At 25.6% G+C, this 22,206-nt stretch overlaps 1 protein-coding gene across 1 annotated transcript; it reads left to right on the top strand.

Annotated features, from left to right (window-relative positions):
- Positions 1 to 13,658: 13,658 nt before the first annotated feature.
- Positions 13,659 to 18,134, top strand: LOC137836374 (putative serine/threonine-protein kinase PBL11). The gene is made up of 6 exons (XM_068645101.2): positions 13,659 to 13,964; positions 15,025 to 15,323; positions 15,428 to 15,563; positions 15,775 to 15,914; positions 16,118 to 16,241; positions 17,522 to 18,134. Exons 1-6 carry the CDS (start codon positions 13,778 to 13,780, stop codon positions 18,043 to 18,045), a joined length of 1,410 nt encoding a protein of 469 aa, XP_068501202.2. The 5' UTR covers positions 13,659 to 13,777; the 3' UTR covers positions 18,046 to 18,134.
- Positions 18,135 to 22,206: the final 4,072 nt, after the last annotated feature.

Below are 22,206 nucleotides of genomic sequence, written 5' to 3'. Positions count from 1 at the left end.
GTAATAAATGTTAGGGTGGTGAAAATGCATTTTTAAGAGGTTATTTTTGGGGTCCGTTAGTAAAAAAAATCGTCATGAAAGTCAACCATTCCACCAATAAAATTGAGTTTAGCAACACAAATAAAATAAAAAAAACTCTAAGAGACATTTTTATAACAGTTAAAAATTTGCTGACTTTAAGGTTTTTGACAAAATTTAGATGGATGTTTACAAATGAAGGCAATGAAAATAATCAATGATTATTGTGTGTGTGTGAGAGAGAGAGAGAGAGAGAGAATATTGACGTGTATTTTTTTTTAAATAACCTGAAAAAGTTTTGAACATTTATATAAAAGAACACGAGAGTTTGATTTGAATAGATAAATATTTTTCTATGGTTAATTAATTAAAAAAATATCATAACTATAATTTCTAAGTAATTACCATATGAATAATGAACGATTGATTTTAAAAAATATTGTTTTAGATATAAACTTAATTTTTTATAAAAATGTTTTTGAACTCAAAGAACATTTATATATATATATATATAGAAAAAAACTAACATTATAGTGTCACTAAAAATGACGAGTGAGAGCTTGAACATGTAACTTATCACAAATGAGACGATTTTTAATAATACACCGTAAATGTATTTCAAGTAATTTCAATTCCTATTGAGTTTGATAAGTATTAAATACCAATATAAAGATTGACTTTATATAATTAAAAAATTAAAGATAAATTAAAAAAATAATACTCAAGTCAATAAATTCATAGATAATTAAATAGTAATATAAAAAAATATTACATTATTTTTCTATAAATTTCCAGTAAAATTATTAAGATTTATTTTATTAGAAGAAATGTTAGATCAATATCTTAAGGACTTCGTCTCGTTGGTGGAAAGATGCATAGGTAAGTAAAATTTGACAAAAGTTTAATAATTTTTATTGAAAAAAAAATCTAATATAACTTATTATAAAGTTTACAAGGACTACAAACCATAATAAAAAATAAAAAAATTTCATAAGAACAACAAATTAAGAAAAATATATATCTAAGTTAGTTGAACATTCAACCAGTGGTGTAGGAAGACAAATCGAATACGGCTATTTTACATTCAATCATTGGTGTAGAAAGACAAAGCGAATACGACTATTTTACATTTATAAGGACAGTTATAGAGCTGTATTTGATGAACACGCATTCTTAAGCCAAAGAGATAAGAAAACGGTTATATAACTACATTTGTAAATCATATTTATAAGGATGACTATGGTAACCGCACTTTTATATACTTTCGAATGGGAATTTAGGATTTAAGGGTAATGTGTTTACAAATGTAGATATTACGATAGCCAGATTCATAAATATGATTAGAAGGAGTACTATGGTAAATGAAATTTTGTAAATCCTTGTTCTTGATTATTTCCTACAGTTTTCTCATAAACAAAGAGAATTTGTAAACACAAGCAATGAAACATAGGAAAAATTGGATGAATTAAAAACAGTTTAAAAAAAATCAGACACAGAATACATTACATGGCTAAGGAATGGAATAAAACAACACTGAAATGCTTTATTTCAGAGAAAGGATTGAACCATTGATGATCCAAACAGTCACATATACATTTCAATGATGTGCAGAGAAATTTGTTAAGCACTGCTATAACATTCTCAGTTTTTGTGTTCATCATTTTGTAAGTATGCAAGGGTTTGAAGATATCTCTAAATTTTTTAAAATAACAAACTAATCACCTAATATAGTAACCGATTATAATTATCATTGACCAAGTGTTTATTTTTTATATATAACTTATCAATGATTTTAAATATTTTAAAAATATGTGGTCAAGACTATAACTTTAACACAAGTACTTTTTTTAATGAAATTTAATTTTATTCATTCCAATATTATTCTTTGGTCAACATTCAAAGCTTTTTTCCTCACATAATAAACCCTCACACGTGTCATTCTATATTCCTATATTTTTACCTATCCATTTACTTAAATTTTGTATTCCTTAAATTATGAATATGGGTTTTCAGTGTTGTTATTTTGATGTAGGATGTTTAAATATGTATTGTTATGTTAAGTTGGACACATTACTGTACTCAATTTAAGATTAATTATTAATGATTTTTTTCTTAAAAGATAATAGTAGTTTATAAACTATTTGATTTTTTTATTATTTTCCTCAACTAAAAAAATGCCATTGAAAATTTTACAAGATCAAGAGCTGAATTTTACAATTGTTTTTAGTTTAATGAAGCAATTGAAAATTTTCAAATAGTTTAGCACCCTACTATTAATTTAATCTTACGTCATTTATTTCGTATGTTTTTAATTAAAAATAATAATTAAATATTATATTTTATGCATAGATTAATCTCTTCCACACCCACAAAAAAAAATCTTGAATTTATTACCTTCTTACTTTTCAATCTTTTCTGATATAAAATGACTTGAACTTTGATTTTTCATTTATCGCATCTGTTATATTATTTCTCTTTCATTTTAGTCTCCAAATACATTTAAATATGGTAAATAAGTTAAGATATCCATTACTCATGTTTGAGTTCTTAAATTCTCAATTAAACTCTTTTTTCTGGTTAAATTAATAAATTCAAGTTTGAGATTAATTCAGTAATTACTTATATATTAGTTTCATCTCTTTATGATAAATTCTTCTCTCAATTTATTTTGTCAACAATATTCGTTACTGAGTAAACACACATTAATTATAATAATATATATATAGTGTTTAATTAATATAATGTTAATAAGATAGGAGAAATTAAACGATGTAAGTGTTTCACTTTTTTTTAGTCAAAGATAATATTATACTCAAAGCTAAAAGAGGTACAATGGTAGTCAATAAGAAAGAAACAAATTCAAGGGTTTTTATCATTATGGGGTTATTTTTTTTACTTTTTACTAAAATGGAGTCCATTTAAAAAAATTACAAATTTAGACAAGTCGTGTCAATTCGGCACGACTTCATATGCACAAATCGTCCCAATTAGGCACGACTTCTGCCTTGTCATACTAAAGTTGTGTCAACTTGGCACGACTTCTGCCTTGTTATACTAAAGTTGTGTCAACTTGGCACGACTTCTGCCCTATCATACTGAAGTCGTGCCAACTTGGCACGACTTCTTCTGCCACGTCATAATGAATCTTTTATATTTTTATTTTATATCTTGTAATGAATCTTACTAATTTGTTTAGTTCTAATTAATCTCTTCTCATCATTGCGTATTCTGTAAAATCATTACTTCTCAAGCTATTTATTTTGCAAATTCACAACAATAATTCTCTATTTATTTTCTAAATAAAATAAATTTTCATTTATCTATTTATTTCCAAAATTCAATAACAATTTTCTTCATTTTTTAATTAATCAAATAATCAAGTTATTGTATTACATTACCGTCAAACATGATCCATACACAATTATCCAATTTTTTGTTCCTTAAAACTAACACTCTTAGAAAATTATGTATCAAATTAATGTTTAACATTACATAACTGACTACCTAATATATAAACAATAAAATTAAAAAAAAAATAAAGATTCATTATGACGTGACAGAAGTCGTGTCAAGTTGACACGACTTCAGTATGACAGGACAGAAGTCGTGCCAAGTTGAGACGATTTGTGCATATGAAGTCGTGCCGAATTGGCACGACTTGCCTAAATTTGTAATTTTTTTTAAACGGACCCTATTTTGATTAAAAAAAAAAAAAACCTCATCATGGTAAAAAATTCCAAATTCAAAGACATTAAAGTTAATATTATGATATCTCAACGAATTTAGATTCTTTAATTTAGTGTTGTTTTAAAAAAATACAATGATTTTAATATTTTAAAATATATTAAAAGAATTTTTAATATATCAAAATCAGTGTATATGTTAATTGCATAATAGAGTAATAACATAAAAAACTTAACAAAGAATCTATACTTTATCCCGAACATGATAAATAGATGTTCTTCATGGCCATTTAAACATATAATTGCGTTCCCATACCATTCAAAATACGAGAAAGAAAAAAAAAACTTTTAACTTTTTTTTATCAGCTAAAAAAATTTAACTTATTAGTCAGCCATAATTATGTTCAAAATTTAATGAGGTTAATCACAATTTCACAATTGGGTATCTAAATTTTAAAAAATGATACTATTTATATGTTACAATAATGACCAAACATTACATAGGTAAATCAAACTAAAAATATCCTCACTATATTTCATTCCTATTTTAAACCTTATTTCTGTTGTAAGAAAGTAGTCACATTTAATTGACAATACCATTCGAATCTCATGCTAAGAAGAATACAAAAATTATATTAAGTTGAAAACATACAAGCAAACAAACAAATGTGTAAAAATAAAAGTTAACATACTTTATTTTTTTATTTTTGATTAAGTGAAAAATAGTTGTTAGTTTATTTATTAAAAAATAGATATTCTGTTTCAGAGTTTATCTTCTTATTAATATATATATATATATATATATATATATATTATAATAAGAATAATAATAATAAACGTTAAAAAATTTCATAATTTAATATCTAAAAAAAAAATTGATGCACTATCTTCTTTTTTATGCAAGGAATATATCCGAAAAAGAAAAGTCAACAAACAATGCATCCAAAGATTGAGGTTTGAAAAAACATATCTTAAAGTATATTATCTATATTAAATAGAAGTTAAATATAAATCTAGAGTGAACTTCTCTATGAAAGAATACTCATATTATTAGACTTTTGAAAAAGTTCCTAAATTTATGTGGTGCTTTACTAAAAAAAAACTTAATTTTGATACGAAAACAAATTGGTCACAATATAGAGAAAATATCATCACAAAAATATATGCGGTAGAATCTATATTGAAAACAATAAAAAAAGATGTTGCAATTTTTTATTACGGAAAAAAATCACTTCGTCACAAATAAGAACATAACAAATGTTGTCAGCAACGCATATTTTGTCGTAAAAAATAATATTATTATATAAAAATAATTTCTATTGCAAATTGTGATGACCATGAAAGAATTATTCAACCAATTAAGCAAATATATGATTATTATTAAGAAGTGGACATCTAACTCAATCTTATAAAATCGATTTATAAGGTAAGATTTGCATTTACTTGTATACTATGAAATGTTCTTATCTCTACTCAATGTGAGATCTCCAACACATCTTTCTCACGTCCGAGGCTATTAACTCATGCATGAGACAATATATTTATGGGTTGTTCGATAGCGACAGTGGCCTGATAAGCCCAACATACTCTCATCATGATAGATTTTTAAATGGCTCTGATACCATAAGAAGTAGACTTTAAGCCTAATTCAACCTTATAAAACTTACTTATAAGGTGAAGTTTGCACCCACTTATATACTATGAAATTCTTATCTCTAGTCGATGTGAGATTTCTAACTTATCTCACGCAAGCCTTGATTGGAGAAACAATACTTTTCTCAAAGCGAAATAATGTTCATTTAAGGTGATATAACTCATGCTTTAAATGAGTGTTTACATTTGTCTTAAGCAAGTTATTACACACTTCAAGTGCTAGAGATAACGACAGTCACTTGGAATAAAGACATATCACTTTTAAGTGAATAGAGTGTGATTGTTGCTTAAAGTGATAAACATGCCTTTGGAGCAATACATGAAACCATAGTCACTTGGAGCAAAGAGCAAGTCCTTTAAGTAAAAGGTGTGCAATGTCACTTAGAGTGACTCATTGGTGCTTCAAGTGACACACAATTTGTTGGGCACTTTATACTCGAGTTTTTTTGTTCAAAACCACATTGATATATTGTTTAAGTGAGACATTTTTGTTGTTTTAAGAGAGAATGTAATATATCTATGTTGTTTTGTTTGTTGTTTTAAATAACATATGTGTAATTGTGAAAAATGTATATCATCTCTAGTTTTCAACCAAAAATCAGTCAAACTAATAACAAATATTCAAAATGAAACACAATATCATTATAATGTCTTACATGGATATGAATTGTTTTGCATGTCATAAAATTAATGTTACAAGTTACTAAATTTAAATGAACTATAAGTGGATGCAAACCTCAACCCTATAAGCCGGTTTTATGGGGTTGAGTTAGGCAGACTCTAATCTCTAGTCGATGTGGGATCTCCAACCGATGTAATTTTATTTAAATTATACTTTAATATTAATTTTTTATTTGAGCTTATATTTTAAAGAATTGTTTTCAAATAATTTCTTTTTAACTAAAAGTATATAAAAATATTCGCTGGTATCCATGGATGTCCGCATGTATACAAAAAAATTCCAAGATATTTTCGCATAGATACTTGGCTATGAAATTTAAGAATTCAAGCTTTGAAAGAAAGAAAAAAGTGCTTAGAACTTTATTTAAAATAAATAAATAAATTTGATTGAAAATTTAACAAATTAAATACGAATAGATGTAAGAAAAGATCAAAGGAAGAATACAATTAATGTAATAAATAATACAGTAATTTATTTTCATATATAAGATAAGATGGGAGTAAAATGGTAACAAATTCAAGATTTATTTATGCCATTTTTGTGTTAAAATTACTGATTTATATGTAATCTTAATACGTGTTCTCATTGTTTTTCTGTTAAAACGTACTAAATAAATTACTTCATGGTAAATTAATTATTAGGTTCTTAAAAATTAATAATTTTTAATTAGGTAACTAAACTAAAAATGTTTTTTTAATTGAACCCTTGATCTTTTAAATTAACAGTGGCTTCAACTAAAAATGTGAACAAATGTGAGGTAAGGTTAGCTGAATAGGATATACTTGTCATTGAGGAGGATTAGATAAGGTGGGATCTTGAATATTGATAAATTAATTATAAAACTATACATATTAATTTTATTAAAAAATATATATTTTTTAATTATTTTAACCTCATTTATTCAAGTTATTATAATTATATTTACATGTGGACCTCTCTTCTGTTTTAGCAATATGTTGAAACTCATCCTCAAATAATTTATGAAACTTAGAAAAAGAAACTTTCTTTCACACCTTATTTAAAGAGACACTTTTCCTTCCAATAAGAACAATTAATTCTCTTAATAATAATTATTTTTGTATAATTAATTGTTAAAAACAACTTAATTTTTTTAATTAGGACAAATAAAAAATTATGAAAATAAAAATAAAAAACTTCAATTCTATTGAAAAATATAAAGCACGTAAATATTTAAATACACTACAAGAAAATTATTAAATAAAAATTAATTTTTTTAAAAAAAATACTTCATTATTATATTGATTAAATTAAATAATATTTTATAGAAAAAAATTATTAATATTTAAAATAATTTGTATTATTAATTAAAAGTTATAAACTAGTTTCTAAATTAATATTTAAAAATTATATCTAATTAGTTATTAAGGTTTAAGGTTTTAGCTATCAACTATCTTACCCTCTAAAATTGGTAAAACCTTGATAGCAAATTAAATAATAATTAGTTAATTAAATAAAAATTTAAAAATTATTTTTTATTAATAAAAAATACTTTAAACACTAATAATTTTTTAATTTATAAAATAATATATAATTTAATCAATATAGTAATTAATTATATTTTTTATCTTTAAAATTAATTTTTATTTAATAATCTTTTAGTAGTTGATATTTTATATTTTCATATTTATGTTTAATAAAATAATTAGAACAAAGTAAATTTATAACATGTCCTTTTATAATTTTATCTTTAAAAATGTAAACTCATATGCATGATCAGCACTGTAGGAAAATAAGGTAACATGTTTTTAGGTGCTTATACTGGAAGATGATGAGTGTGTTGAATGTTGACCAATAATTAAGTATATGTCAAGGATTAATTATTAATTTCACAAAAAAAAGTTCTTGTGTTATATAATCTTGATTACATTTATTTATATTATTAAAAATAATTTACAGATTATAAATATAATTAAAGAACCTCTATTTGATAAATTAGTTTTCTTGTTCTTCTTAACCATTATTTTGTGATTTACTAACCTTCTGCTTAACCTTTCACTTTATAAATTCTGTGTTATTTAGTGTTTGATTTCTTATAATAATATATAATATCACTCAATTCGAGATCATTTCTCACACATAAAAAAAACACAACTGTGAACATAATCAAAGTCTACCTTATAAGAAAATCATTAAATAAAAATCAATTTTATACAAAAAAAAAAGTAATTATTTGTTATAGTGACTAAATTAGAGATATTTTAAAAATTAAAAAATTATTGATTTCTAAATTCATTTTTATTATTGATGAATAGTTTATAAATTGATATTTAATTAGTTATCGATATTTTTACTACTAAATTTTAAAATCTAAATAATTGATTGTTAAAACATTGGTAACTAATTAGATATCCATTTAGAAACTATTTATTAATATTAAAAACTAGTTTAGAAATCAAAACATTTTTAGTCTTTAAAATGTCTCTAATTTAATTATTATATAATTATTTTTTGTTTTCTAAAATTAGTTTCTATTTGATGTTTTTTTTATGAAAATTTTAAAATAAATTAGGAGGCTTTTAAAAAGACTTGTAATGAACAAATTCATTTTAAAACTATTCTTCTTTATTTTTTAATTTATATAAATTCTTTTGAATTTTTTCTATACTACATTTATGACAAGAAAAAACACTCGGAAAATAAGCAAAAGTTTATATTTTACACTGTTAACCAGGTCATATATTTTCTTTATTATTAATAAAAAAATAAAAAAATATAAACAGTTTCAGGTCCACATCATTTGTTAATTTATTTTTATAATAATTAGTTTAAAAATAATGATGGGCTAAATTATAAAATTAGTCAGTTACCTTTTTCTTGACTTAAACATGGACTTCAGTCAATTATATTTTGAAAATGTAATGTAGTCCGTTATATTTTTAAAATATTTTAGATTTAAATTTGTCAATAATTTAAATATTTTGATAATTAAATTTTTTTATAAAATAAATTTTATTTTAAAAATATATTTTCTGAAAATTTTAACCATTTTAATAATTAGAACAATTTCTCATTCTCTGTGACACCCCATAATTTACATATAACTATTACAATAAAAGTTATACCTGTTTCTATACAAACTTGGAGTTTTTCAAAACATTCCTAATACATGATTAGGATTTATAGAAATACAAATATTTACATATCCATAACTCAAAATAAAAATTTAAAACTTCTAAGGCTCTCCTGCACCTGTATGGTCATTTGCTCGTGTACATAGTATAGTCATCGCAGTTCAAACACAACACGGAAAGCAAGGGTAAGCTAGTGCAAAGAAAATCCATAACATAATTCATGGAAATATAACCAATTTAGACTAGTAATTTATAAACATTTCTTTAAATGATTTCATGTAAAATTTCAATACCAATTCCACCATTCATATAGACCACACATGGATCTATTTTCAATCATAATCATTGGATTTCATTTCAATCTCACTTCGTCTTCCGGAAGACTCATTAAGTATGCCCCTACCAGATACTAACATCTGATCCAAAAATTACCAACGAATCCAATAGAAAGGATCAGAGTAAGTTCAAACATCCAATACCGAGTGTCTACCGTGGGACCCGATGTGTATGAACTCCCTCTCAGCTTCTCACCACCTAATATCTTAGTCTACATGACTTAGATCATTAGTGAAGTCAGAGCATCTCCGTTGATCTCCGTTAAACATAGGTTTTTCATACTTAACGTACCATCAAACAACAACTCATACATTATCCCAAATGTATGCATCAATTTCATACAATTTACATCATTCGTATATAATACATATCATTCAATCACATAACATTTAAAAATTCATATCATTCCAGAAATTTTCCAACGTCAAAAACAATATTTAACTCTCAAACTATCAAAATATAATATTTATAAAGTTTAAATAATATATAAACAAACACACAATATATAAACAAATAACACCCCTACAAGATAAATTCAATATTGGGACCACGTCCCTTCCACATTCAGATCTTCTATCCTAGGGTGCTATTAAAAATTAAATTTAGCTTCTCTTACCTCAATTACTTGCTTTCCAAGCAACTTCTAAAATTTTATTTCCCACAGTTTGGATAAGCTTCAAGATTTACGGGCTTAATGCAAGTTATCCAAACAGAACAAAAATTCAGTATATAATAGAATAAGTTGAGAGGATTAAACTTCTCAACTGACCTCACAAGTATTGATGACTAAATTCTAAGAAAAAACAGAGAACAAAGGATATATAAAGTCAAAATGAACTTACTCTGTTTGAAAATCTAATCAGATAGAAATGTTCCTTAACTCGCCAGCTACAACATGGTCCGATCAGATTCTAAAATAGATGAAGATTGGGAGAGAAAATTAAGAGAGAGAAAAAAAAGAGATAAGGAAGAAAAATGCTTCCAGGTTCTGTTTCTGTTTTTTTTTTAAAAGTGACGTTACATTCTCCAATTCAAATAATCTTCTTCTTCACTCAACCTCAAACTCTTCTTTATGAAACTGAATTTATGATAACTTTTTTTTTATTTGAATGCATTAATTGCGTTTTGTATTGAATAAGGTGTTATAAATGTTTCATTGATGATTTTCCATTGCCTTAAGTCATCCTTCTACTTTTTCATGCATAACGCACGAAATCTCGTTTGAAAAATCAGCGTTTCACTTGACTCAGTCAAAACTATTCTATATATATTTATTTCATTTAATATTTTTTCCTTTTTTATCATTAAAAAATTATAATAAAATTAAATATTTTAGAAATTATTCAATCTTTATAAAAACACTAAAAAATATATATTAAGTAACAATCAAATTCAGAAAAAAAATATAATTAATTACTATATTGATTAAATTAAATTTTATTTTTAAAACTAAAAAATATTAATATTTAAAATAATTTTTATTATTAATAAAATTTTAAAATAATTTTTAAATTAAAATCTAAATTAGTCATTAAGATTTTAAGTGTTTAATATTTTTTATTTTAAATTAATTTTAAACTAATTTAAAATATAAAGTATTAGTACTTAAAAAACTCGATAGTCAATGAATAGATATCTACAAACTATTTTTAAAATTTTTATATTAACAATAAAAATTATATAGATATCTGTACTTTTTTAATTTATAAAATGATTTTTAATTTAATAAATTATTTTGATATTTGAAATTAATTTATATTTAATATATTTTTAGTATAAAGAGAAAAATGATAAATTCACCATAAATAAGAAGCACTAACATGCCTGTATACATCAAATACAACCCATGTAGAAAACACATTACACACTTTCCTAGTATTTTTTCATCTATATTAAGTAAAGTATTTAATTTTCTATTTTTAGTGTAATTTTAATTAAACTATTCATTACAATTTTTTTAAGTTTTTATTGCAATTTAAATTTATGTGTTATTATATTTAAAAAAAACTGATAGGAATTTGTTGATTATCTTCATTTTCTGTCTTCCTAATGATCTTGAATTTTTTTTTTCTGCTTAACCTGTGCAAACATTTATTAAATTTCCTGATTTAGTTTTATTGAGTTTTAATAGTTTTGATGAATGTCAATCAATTGATTTTAGACTTTTTTTTATTATATAACACATTATTTTATCACAGTTTATATATACTTCCGTAAAAATTACAATTTAGGCTCATTATAAAGTGGCTTATCATTTTGTAATTGTTATTAATAGTAAATCATTAGAAAAAAATTATTAAATAAAAAATAACTTTAGAGATCAAAATAATTAGTTATGTTGATTAAATTTAAGATATTTTATAAACTAAAAATCTATTAATATCTAAAATAAATTTTATTAATAGTCTCGTGAAGGGAATGCATATGTGATAAATTTACTAATTAAAACTTTATTTATAGAGAATAATTTTATTGGTATAATATGCTTAGTTTTTTCTTAGAGTTCTTACATATGTACTGTTTTTATTAATATATGGATTTTGGTCTAATTCTCTCATATTCTTTTTGTATTTCCTTTCTTTTTTTCTTTTACATGTGGTGGCTGATTGTTGTTACTTGATGTGTAAGTGTAACTGAGATGTCAAGTTTCATAGTGATGCCTAACATGAGACCTTTTATAAAAAAATTATAATCTAAAATATTAATAGTTAAAACCTTAGTAACTAATTTAAATATCAATTTAAAAATCAGTTTTAAATTTTTTTATTAATAATAGAAGTCACTTTCCATACTAATAATTTTTAGTTTCTAAAATAATATCTAATTTAGTCAATATAATTACTATTTTTTTTCTAAATTTAATTGTTATTTAATATTTTTTTTAAATAAATGTTATTTTTAAAATAATATTTTTGGAAAATTACTTTGTACTTAACATTTGTCCTCTTTACCTCTAAACATCTTAAATAAGTCCAATCAGTATTACACATAATTTATTATTCTTCCTATCTCATAATAATGACTGGTATTTAAGTTTTTTCATCTGATTAAAAATAACAATAAATGTTTTATTAAAACAATTTTAGTATACTAAAATAAGTCCACCACTTTTCTCAACAATTTTATCGACTACAAATTACAAACATTATTATATTTTATCGGAAAAGAAATTAGAAAAATTAGGTTTCATTTAAATTTGAAATACCAATCAATTATTTTTTTAAAAGACTATAACAAAAAGGTTATTTTAAGACGGAAGGAGTATTATTCGTTACAAAAATAATGTGTATAAAAAAACAAGTATTCTTTTATGTTAAATAACTTTTAAAAAAAACTTTCTAACTAGGTTGAATATCTCATGTCGACTAGAGATAAAGACATTTCATAATTATAAGCGGATGCAAATCTCATTTTAAAAGTCAGTTTTATGAAGTTGAGTTAGACTTAAAGTTCACTTATTAATTTAATATCAAAGTCATTTAAAGTTCATCCTAACGAAAATTTGTTGAACTTATCATGTCACCTGCTATTGTTATTGGATCACTCATAATATATAGTCTCACACACGAGTTGGTAGTCTCGACATAAGAGGGGATAAAAACATTTCATAATATATAAGTGAGTGCAAACCTCTCGCACAAGTTGATAGTCCCAACGGAGTGTGTTAGAGATTAGGATATCATTTAATACTCTAAGTGTATGCAAACCTCATCTTCTAAGTCGGTTTTATGAGGTTCAGTTAGACTTAAAATTCATTTGTCAATAAATTTGAAAATTGTTTCTTTTTATGTTTTATTTTTAAAATTTTAAGACAACATAATTTTCTTTTGAATTAAGCCCTTATTTCCGTGTTGATAAAAACGGTTTAAACATTAAATAGGAAAAAATATTAAAAGAAGTTAAATAACTTATTTAAATATGGATTAAAAAAATAGAAGAATTAAATATTTTCTTAAATTTTATTGAAAAAAAATCTTGAACCACTGTCATATAGGGAAAAAAGAGTCTAAATGGCCCTGAAATAACATATCAGCATTAAATTCATCACTCTATCATTCATTTATTTATTTATTATTATTAATTGGTAATAAGAATAATAATAAATGTTTACACATTGACCCATATTAGTTAAACATCTAAGCATCCTTTGTTAATCACAGGGTCTATATAAACATTCCCTTGCTCTTCTTTCTTGCACATCTCAACTGAAGCATAACAACACAAGCATTTTCTCTTCTTTCTTGTTGTCATCTTCAATAATTTTTTGTGCTAAAATTTGTGTGTGAAATCTTTTAGGGTTCTGAACTGAAAATATGGGGAGCATTGGTGGCATTGAGGCTGGTAAATCCAATGAAGGAAAGAAAAACAAAGATGTTGCTCAAGGTGCCATTGAAGAAGGTTCAAGGTTTTGGAAGAAATTGAAGATTTTTCTGGGTTGCATGATTCTCAGTTCAAAAGAGAAAGCAAACTCCAGTGACAAAAGCACACAAGGTGAAGAAGGTATGTAACTCTTGTTCAACCATTCTTCTCTGAGTTCACCCTTTTCCAATTTTTTTTCTTCTTCTTATTACATTGTTTTATTTATGACATTTATTAATTCTCTTTCTTTTTAATTTTTTTTTCTCTCTCCATGAGTATTCACCACCCAAAATCCACAATTTTTTTTCCTGTGCTATTACATCTCTCACCCTTTTTCTTTTTAGATCTCTCTTTCTGGTTCTCTTTTTCTTATTTCATACCTTAAATCAAAATCTATCCATTTTGCGTTTTTTAAATCAAGCCCCATTTACCATATATATATATATATAGAAAAGGAAAACAGATGTTTAAAAATACGAAAAGTTTTGGATTACAATTTTTGAAAAATGTTGTATTTTTAGATCTTTGAGAAACCAAAACAAAAAAAAAAACGATTTTTTTGGAAAAAAAAATTAAACAAAATATTTAAGAGATGTCTCAATTTTATTACAAAAGATAAACTATATAGCGTAGTATTTTTTTTTATCAACAATAAAAAATAAATAAATGGAAATCACTTCTGGGGTGTTCAACCCTTATACATAAAGAGCAAAACACTTTATCATACTCTTACCATGAAACACCTATCTGATTAATCTAAGGAACAACCAAACTAACCACAGGAAAACATTAAACAACCATCCTCATACAATCCACTGGATTTAAAACCTAATTAGAGTACCCAAAGGAAGCATAACGGGACTTTGCGTAAATCCACCAAACCTTTACCTGTACCAAAACCAATACTTCGAGCGCATCTACCACCCCTATTGAAGGACACGCAGTTCCTATGATTCCAAATACCACTCCTGAAGCGTAGCATGTAACAACATAAGTTAAAAACTTTCTACTTCTACATAGATATTATTATGTTTATGGAATTAGTTGTAATAAAATCGAATAAGGGCTTTTTAGTTAAAAAAATGTACTTTGTGTATGTTGCAAAATTGAATTAGACTTAGTTAATGTGAATAGTTCATGTACAATTTTATGTTGTTGATTGAATTTTCTTTGATGTTTTTTTCTTCTCTGTAATCAACAGGAAGAAATGTTAGAAAAGATATTGTTAGGCAGAAGAGGTCAAAAAGAAGCTCATCCACCAACGAAGACGAGGAATTGATTGCAAATTCTTCCAATCTTCGGAGGTTCACTTTTCACGATATTCAGAATGCAACAAGCAATTTCGATTCCAGGACTTTTCTTGGTAGGGGAGGTTTTGGAACTGTGTTCAAAGGTTGGGTTGATGAAAGAGAGAACTACTCAGCAGTCTCTCCAACAAGGATTCCGGTAGCAGTGAAGACTCTAAACCCAAATGGATTTCAAGGTCATAAACAATGGCTTGTATGTCACCATTCTAACCCTAAACATATTTCTTTCTAACATTTTATTTAATTTTCACTATTTTTTTTTAAAATTGAATCTCTTCATTGTTCTGTATTTGGCAGGCTGAAATTAAATACCTGGGTGAACTCTATCATCCAAATCTAGTAAGATTGGTGGGCTATTGCATGGAGGAAGATAAAAGGGTACTCATATACGAATACATGTGTCGAGGAAGCTTAGAGAAGTATCTGTTCCAAAGTATGTTGTCATTTTATGTCATTGTTTCATTCAAATTTTGGTTCTAATATATCAATCAATGCAAAACTTAAGTTATTTTTGTTCTTGTTTTTGTTTATAGTTATACATTTTAATCAAAACTCACTGGTTTAAACAAATTGGATCATTGATGTTTTGAATATGCTAGAGATTTTAAAAAAAAGTAACACGAAATGTTCTTATTATGTATCAGGAGGAACTATGCGACTTCCATGGCGTATCAGGCTGAAAATTGCAATGGATGCTGCTAATGGTCTGACATTTCTGCACGAGGAAGCTTCACGGGCAGTGATATTTCGAGATTTCAAAACATCTAATATCCTATTGGACAAGGTGATAGTTTTAATGTTGCATTTCTTATTATAATAAAATAAGATACATCATCCTTGTACAAAAGAAAAAGATGAAGATGAAAATGTTGAACCCTATGTTTCATCTGACACTAAAACAGACATGATAGAAGAAGACATGCAGACACTAATTTTTAACATATGTATATTCATATTTACCAACATCTTACCATCATTCCATTTCAGGACTTCAATGCAAAACTTTCAGATTTTGGGTTTGCAAAAGATGCTCCAGTGGGAGATAAAAATCATGTATCTACAGAGGTCATGGGAACAGAAGGCTATATAGCCCCTGAGTATGTGATGACAGGTTAGTACATTTTCAAACATCTCATCATTTTGTTATCAAAATGTTATGGTTCATGGATCTGAATACCTTCTAGCCCTGGAAAATTTTACTGTTCAAGTACTCCTTTTGTTCACAGATGACACATATTGTTACTTACTCACTTTTAATTCTTCAAAAGAATGAGAAAAATATATATATCTGTCAAGGGAAATAGTTTCCTCACTTTTTTTTATCACTTATGATTTCTAGTTTGGAGAGTCTTCATGTTTATAAAATTAGGAAGACAGACATGTTTATATTGAATTATTCTAGTGAAAATCATTGTTGGAAACAAATACTTGTCATTGTCATTATAGTTTTTCCTTTCCTATTTTATATTCCATATATGTCTTTGTTCAGTCAACTTTTCTTTTCATGTGTACTATATAATCACATAAAACACTTGTAGTATGACCTGTATGCTGAGGAGATGATCATGGAATTATTGCAACTTATGTATTTCCTTGTATATAGTTTAAGTAGTTTGAGATGGTAATGGAATTATTGCAACTTATGCATTTCCTTGTATATGATTTAGGTAGTTTGTATAATAATGGTAAACTTATATCAAGTCAATGCAACATGATATATGAACATATGATATTCTACTTTTTAAAATTCTTAAGATAAAGAGATTCACTTGTATTTCTTTAGAAAATCAAGAATTTTGTTTCCAAAAATTGTAAGATTAGAGAGTCACAAAAATCTAGGGATTTTGGTGCATAAAACTAGTTTTTAGTCAATGGTTGTATAAATTTTCAGTCAATGCTAAATAAAGAAACAAATGGCATGACTTCATTGAAGGAAAACTCATACAACTATTGGTTAAAAAAGCAACCTCTAAATCTATGAGGGTGCATAAAATTTATCTTTTCTCCATCAATGACTTCTTATCATGTTTTTTCCATTTATGCCATAATACATAATGCATTACACATGGAAACAATATAGTTTAATCTTCTCAGTGTTGCATATGATACCAGTTTCTACTGCTTTGGTGGTTAAAATTAAGCATGTTGTTGACATAGGGCAACTTACATTGACGTGTTTGTTTATGATTAAACATTCTTAACTTTACAGACTTTTAATTTGAGTAGAACACTTGTGTGATGCTTTTATATTTCTCTATTTGGTAGCTTAAGTTTGATTGAGTGAAATAGTTGATTGTTTCCGGTTTGATTTGTTATAGGTTGAACCACCTTTGAAGTGATTCATATTTATTTATTCTTTCTTGCTGATAAAAGAAAATGTTGTTGACACAGGACACCTTACATCCAAGAGTGATGTGTATAGCTTTGGGATGGTTCTCCTTGAAATGGTGACAGGAAGAAGAGCTGTGGATCAAAAGAGGCCTGCAAAAGAGAAAAACTTGGTAGATTGGTTGCGTCCTCGTATTAGGAGTAAAGAGAATTTTCATCATCTGATGGATCCTAGATTTGAAGGCCAATATCCAATTAAACATGCGTATAGGGCAATGAGGTTGGTTGTTCACTGTCTTCGCCATGATCCAACAGCAAGACCCCTTATGAGTGAAGTGGTTGCTGAGTTGAAGTCTTTGATAGATGATGGCATGCTTTATAGTCCCTCAAGTTCAGCTACCTCACCTTCTATCCCTTCAACCTCACTTGGGAGAATTCATGTAGGTCCTTCCAACCATGTTGCTGCCAACAAGTATGGCCTTAGAAATAGTTCAGAACCAAATGTTCCATCGCGTTTTCAAGCCTCACCATTGGACCTAGATAGCCCTCTAACTCCACCTTCCCAGAATCCTAGTGTTGAACACTAATCCAAATACTAGGGTTTGACCCTCGTCAAACCCTAATATTGAGTTTTTGTACATATAACTTCTTTTTATATAATCCAGTCATGTTATCCAATTTCATTTTGTAGTTAATTTAATGTATAAACTCATTGTCTCAACTTTGTCCCTCTGCTATGAATTATATAATATTTCCATATTTGTCTAAAAGAAAAGAGTTTACTATTTAAACAACAACTGTTTTTTTAAATACTTTAAACCAACTTTAATAATATAGTAATATATTTTTCTGATAAAAAAATATAGTAATATATATTAAGATTTTAAATTTAAAATAAAACAAATATGTTTAAAATATTGTTATTTTGATTTTTCATTTGAATCTTTCTTGTTCTTTTTAATGATGTCAAAGTATCACCACTTAATTGAATTTACTTGAAGAAAGGCATAACTCAAATATTTCTATTTTTTTTAAATCTATTTTCCTAACATTTTTTACTAGATAAATGTTACAACAAACAACTTCAAATAATCAATAATAACTTGAATGGACTTGTATATATAATAAAGATAACTTTGCATAACTTGGTTTTCCTTATATAATAAAGCAACTAGAGATTTAAGAAGATGATGAATCAAAAGAACTCAAGGAATCCCTTAATCACCTCAAAGATCCATAACATCCCAAAATTCCCTACAACCCACAAACCCCAAATCCATGCGTGTCTCTCTACAAAGAGATAGAAATTGAAGAAAGGAGTGAAAAAAAAAATATTACCAAAAGAGAAAAAAATCTATATAATATTCTACACGAGCAATAAATAATAGGTTTTAAAGTTTGAAGAAGGGAAGAAGGATTGAATAAAAGGGAATGAAGAATCAAAGAAGTTTGAGTTTTCGAGAAAGCAAAGAAAGGAATTTTTTTAGATTACTATTAGTACCCATTCACTTGCTTCACCTTCTTTTGTTTTGAGTTATAAATTGGCCTTTTCTTCCTGCATCCCTACGTTTTTCTTCCTGCACCCCACAATTTTTAAATCCCGAAACTGACCTTGATCTTTTATTTGAAAAAGGGCACCGTGGTTACTGGAAATTGGGATCTGAAAATGTGCTATGGATTCAAAAATCCGAAACTGAATCTTTTTTTTTTCTGGATGAGGGGGTGTTCTGGAAGTAATTTTTCATAAATTATTGATTTTCATATTGCTGAATCCAGAAGCCTAATCATTGGTGGATCTAGAATTTTTTTTTTAAATTATGAATTTCTGAATCCATAATGCATATTTCTGTTACGGATCGGTGGATTTGGAATGCTTTTTTTGAATGATGGATTTTTTAATGTGAAATACATATTTTGAATTACGGATTAGTGGATCCGAAATTTCACCAAAAGTGCCAATTGAAAAATTTTCCAAATTTCATAATCCAGAATGCAAAAACATAAATACAGTTCAAGTGCATTTTAGGGTTTTTAAAAAATAATAGGAAGAGTTTGGTCTTTGCATAATATTGTGGGGGTGCAGGAAGAAAAATGTAGGGGTGCAGTTCACCTTCTTTTGTTTTGGGTTAGAAGTTTGTTTCAACCCAAACCTCAAGGCCCAATATATTTTACTATACCCACGACTTAAAATACTATTCTCATTTCGAATACATTTTATAAATCCCTTAAATACATAATTAAATAAAGAAGCGCTTAAATACTTAACTTTAATTATTATTTTCCATTTAACTCATAAAAACAAGTCTTAGCGAACGTGTAATTTTTCTCCTCTCTTATTAACTTTATATTAATTAAACAATTTATTCATTTATTATTTAAAAAATTATTTATTACAATTAATGTGAGTTTAATCAATAATAATTTTTTTAACAAAATAAAATCAGATGAAAAATTTATTACAAAATGAGGAAAATAGACACAAAAGATAGTTCATAGTTGATTTTTTTTTCTCAAATTTAAACTTTGTTTAATTAAATAAAATGCCTTATTCATTGTTTATCAATCAGAACCTAATAACTCATGGGTATCTTAAGTCATTTACAACTTATAAATGTATTAAGATATGGAAAAGAAGGAGAAATAAATATAAATAAAAAGGTAATATATGAAAACAATTTAAAAAAATCATTTATTATATTAGTTGGACGTAAAAAGTAAAGAGGCAATAAATTCAAGATTAAGTTATGTTTATTTATTTTTTAGTGCGGAAGTGGTTATTTTTTTCATAATATATAGTAATATACTTATTCTTACTGTTTTTCAATTAAAATAAAATAAATGACTTTTGGTTGAATTAAGCAGCAACTTCCTAAACAATTTTGAGAAGTTTTAAGTAGTACATTAAACTAAAAAAAATAAGGAATATTTAAGTACTTGTTGGTTTTTTTTAGTTTAGTAACTTAATAAAACTTTTCCGAAAAACATTTTGATTTTTTGAAGCGAAAAATACCAATGTTCCTTTGTTAAGAACATCATAAAAGTTTTGTTGACATAAATAGTAAAAAACATACATTTGACACTATTTCTAATAATATAATAATTTTTTAAATAAATTAAAAATAAATAAAATATTAATTTATTATAATATGAAGTGTTCATTCTTAATAGTGTTAATATTTCAGCACCCTAAAAACTAAAAACATATTATAAACAATTAAAATAAATACATGTACATGTAATATAGGAAAATGTAGTGACACGTGTAACTGTTTATTGTGATATGATGAGGCTGTTGACCATTGACCAATGAATAATATGTGAAGCAATGAAGTTAAATTTAATTAAGAAAAAATTACATGTGTTGCTGTTATAACCTTGACCACATTTATTTTTCAATATTTAATTATTTTACATCATTGAAAGATCAGATACATAAATAAACACCTGGTCAATGATAATTATAATCAATTACTATAATAATTAAGTTCTTAGTTTCTGTTAAAAGTTTCTGCAGCCCTTGCATATTACAAAGTTGATGAACACAAACGAGGAATGGTTTTTGCAGTGTGGTTTTCAAAGTTCTCTGCACTTTGAATCCAAACCAGTTCTTATCAGAAAGACATGTATTGGTGTTTGGATCAGAAATGGTTCTATCCTTCCTCTGAAATAATGCAGTTCATCACTGTTCTTTCATTCCATTCCTTAAACAAGTAAAGTATTCTGTGTTCTGTGATTTTTCAAATAGTTTTACAACTCTGTTTAATGCATCCATTGTTTCTTCTATTTTTCTTTGCATGTGTTTGTAAATTCTGTTTATTGTGATGCTTTTGATATATGGTTTCTAATTTATTATCTTAATAAATTCTGCTGTCTACTTTATGAAAGAAAATAATATATACACTATGTAAAATATTCTTATACATTGTTATTCAATAAAAAATCATCACATGTTAATATATTTTAATAATTATCTTAACAAATTTATATAGTTGGGAAATAATTTGCTAATTTCTGACTGTGTGAAAATTCAGTCATTAGTTGTTAATGCTTAGTAAACTCAATGATAATTTTTTGTTCATAAACTTTAATTAAGTTCAAAATGGCATCATATTGTTGCCTGAATTTATGAAAGAAATTGTTAGAAATGATTATATTATTTAAAAAAACATGTCTGAAAATCTTACATGATTTTTAAATTAAATTTAAAGATAATATATATTTACTTTTTTATTCTTAATCTACAAAAATATTATTAAAAAAGAAAATTAGGATAGAATAATCACCTTACTTTAAAATACCAATATTTCGATTAACTTACAATTGAAACGCATACTACTTTTATTGCTGATTAAAAAAATTGAAAAAAAAGAAACGCATAATACTTAAAAAAATATCTTTTTTGTCTGCTAGTCATTTTATCTTATATTTTTTAATTGATTCACCCGAAAAATATTTAATATTTTAATTTTTAATGTTAATGTTATTCATTTTAACGTGTTCTCCGTCTCAATATTCATCGATTTTATTAAACTATTAATTTTATTTATACATAATCATTTCTCATATTCAATGAGGTTAGCTTTTTTAACTTTTTTATCATGTCTAAAATAGTTATACTTAAATGCTGAGAAAAAAAAAACTTTAACTCTTAAATATCAAAATGACAAAGCATTTGACAAAAACTTTATCTTTAATATCTTTTTTAGTAAAACAAAATCAAGTTTTCCGCAGTTACAATATCACGAATG

Source organism: Phaseolus vulgaris, chromosome 4 (genome assembly GCF_051622355.1).
Source record: "Phaseolus vulgaris cultivar YP4 chromosome 4, ASM5162235v1, whole genome shotgun sequence".
In the NCBI taxonomy this organism is placed as follows: domain Eukaryota; kingdom Viridiplantae; phylum Streptophyta; class Magnoliopsida; order Fabales; family Fabaceae; genus Phaseolus; species Phaseolus vulgaris.
The sequence above is the reverse complement of the archived record's forward strand: the minus strand, read 5'-3'. Positions and strand labels throughout refer to the sequence as shown.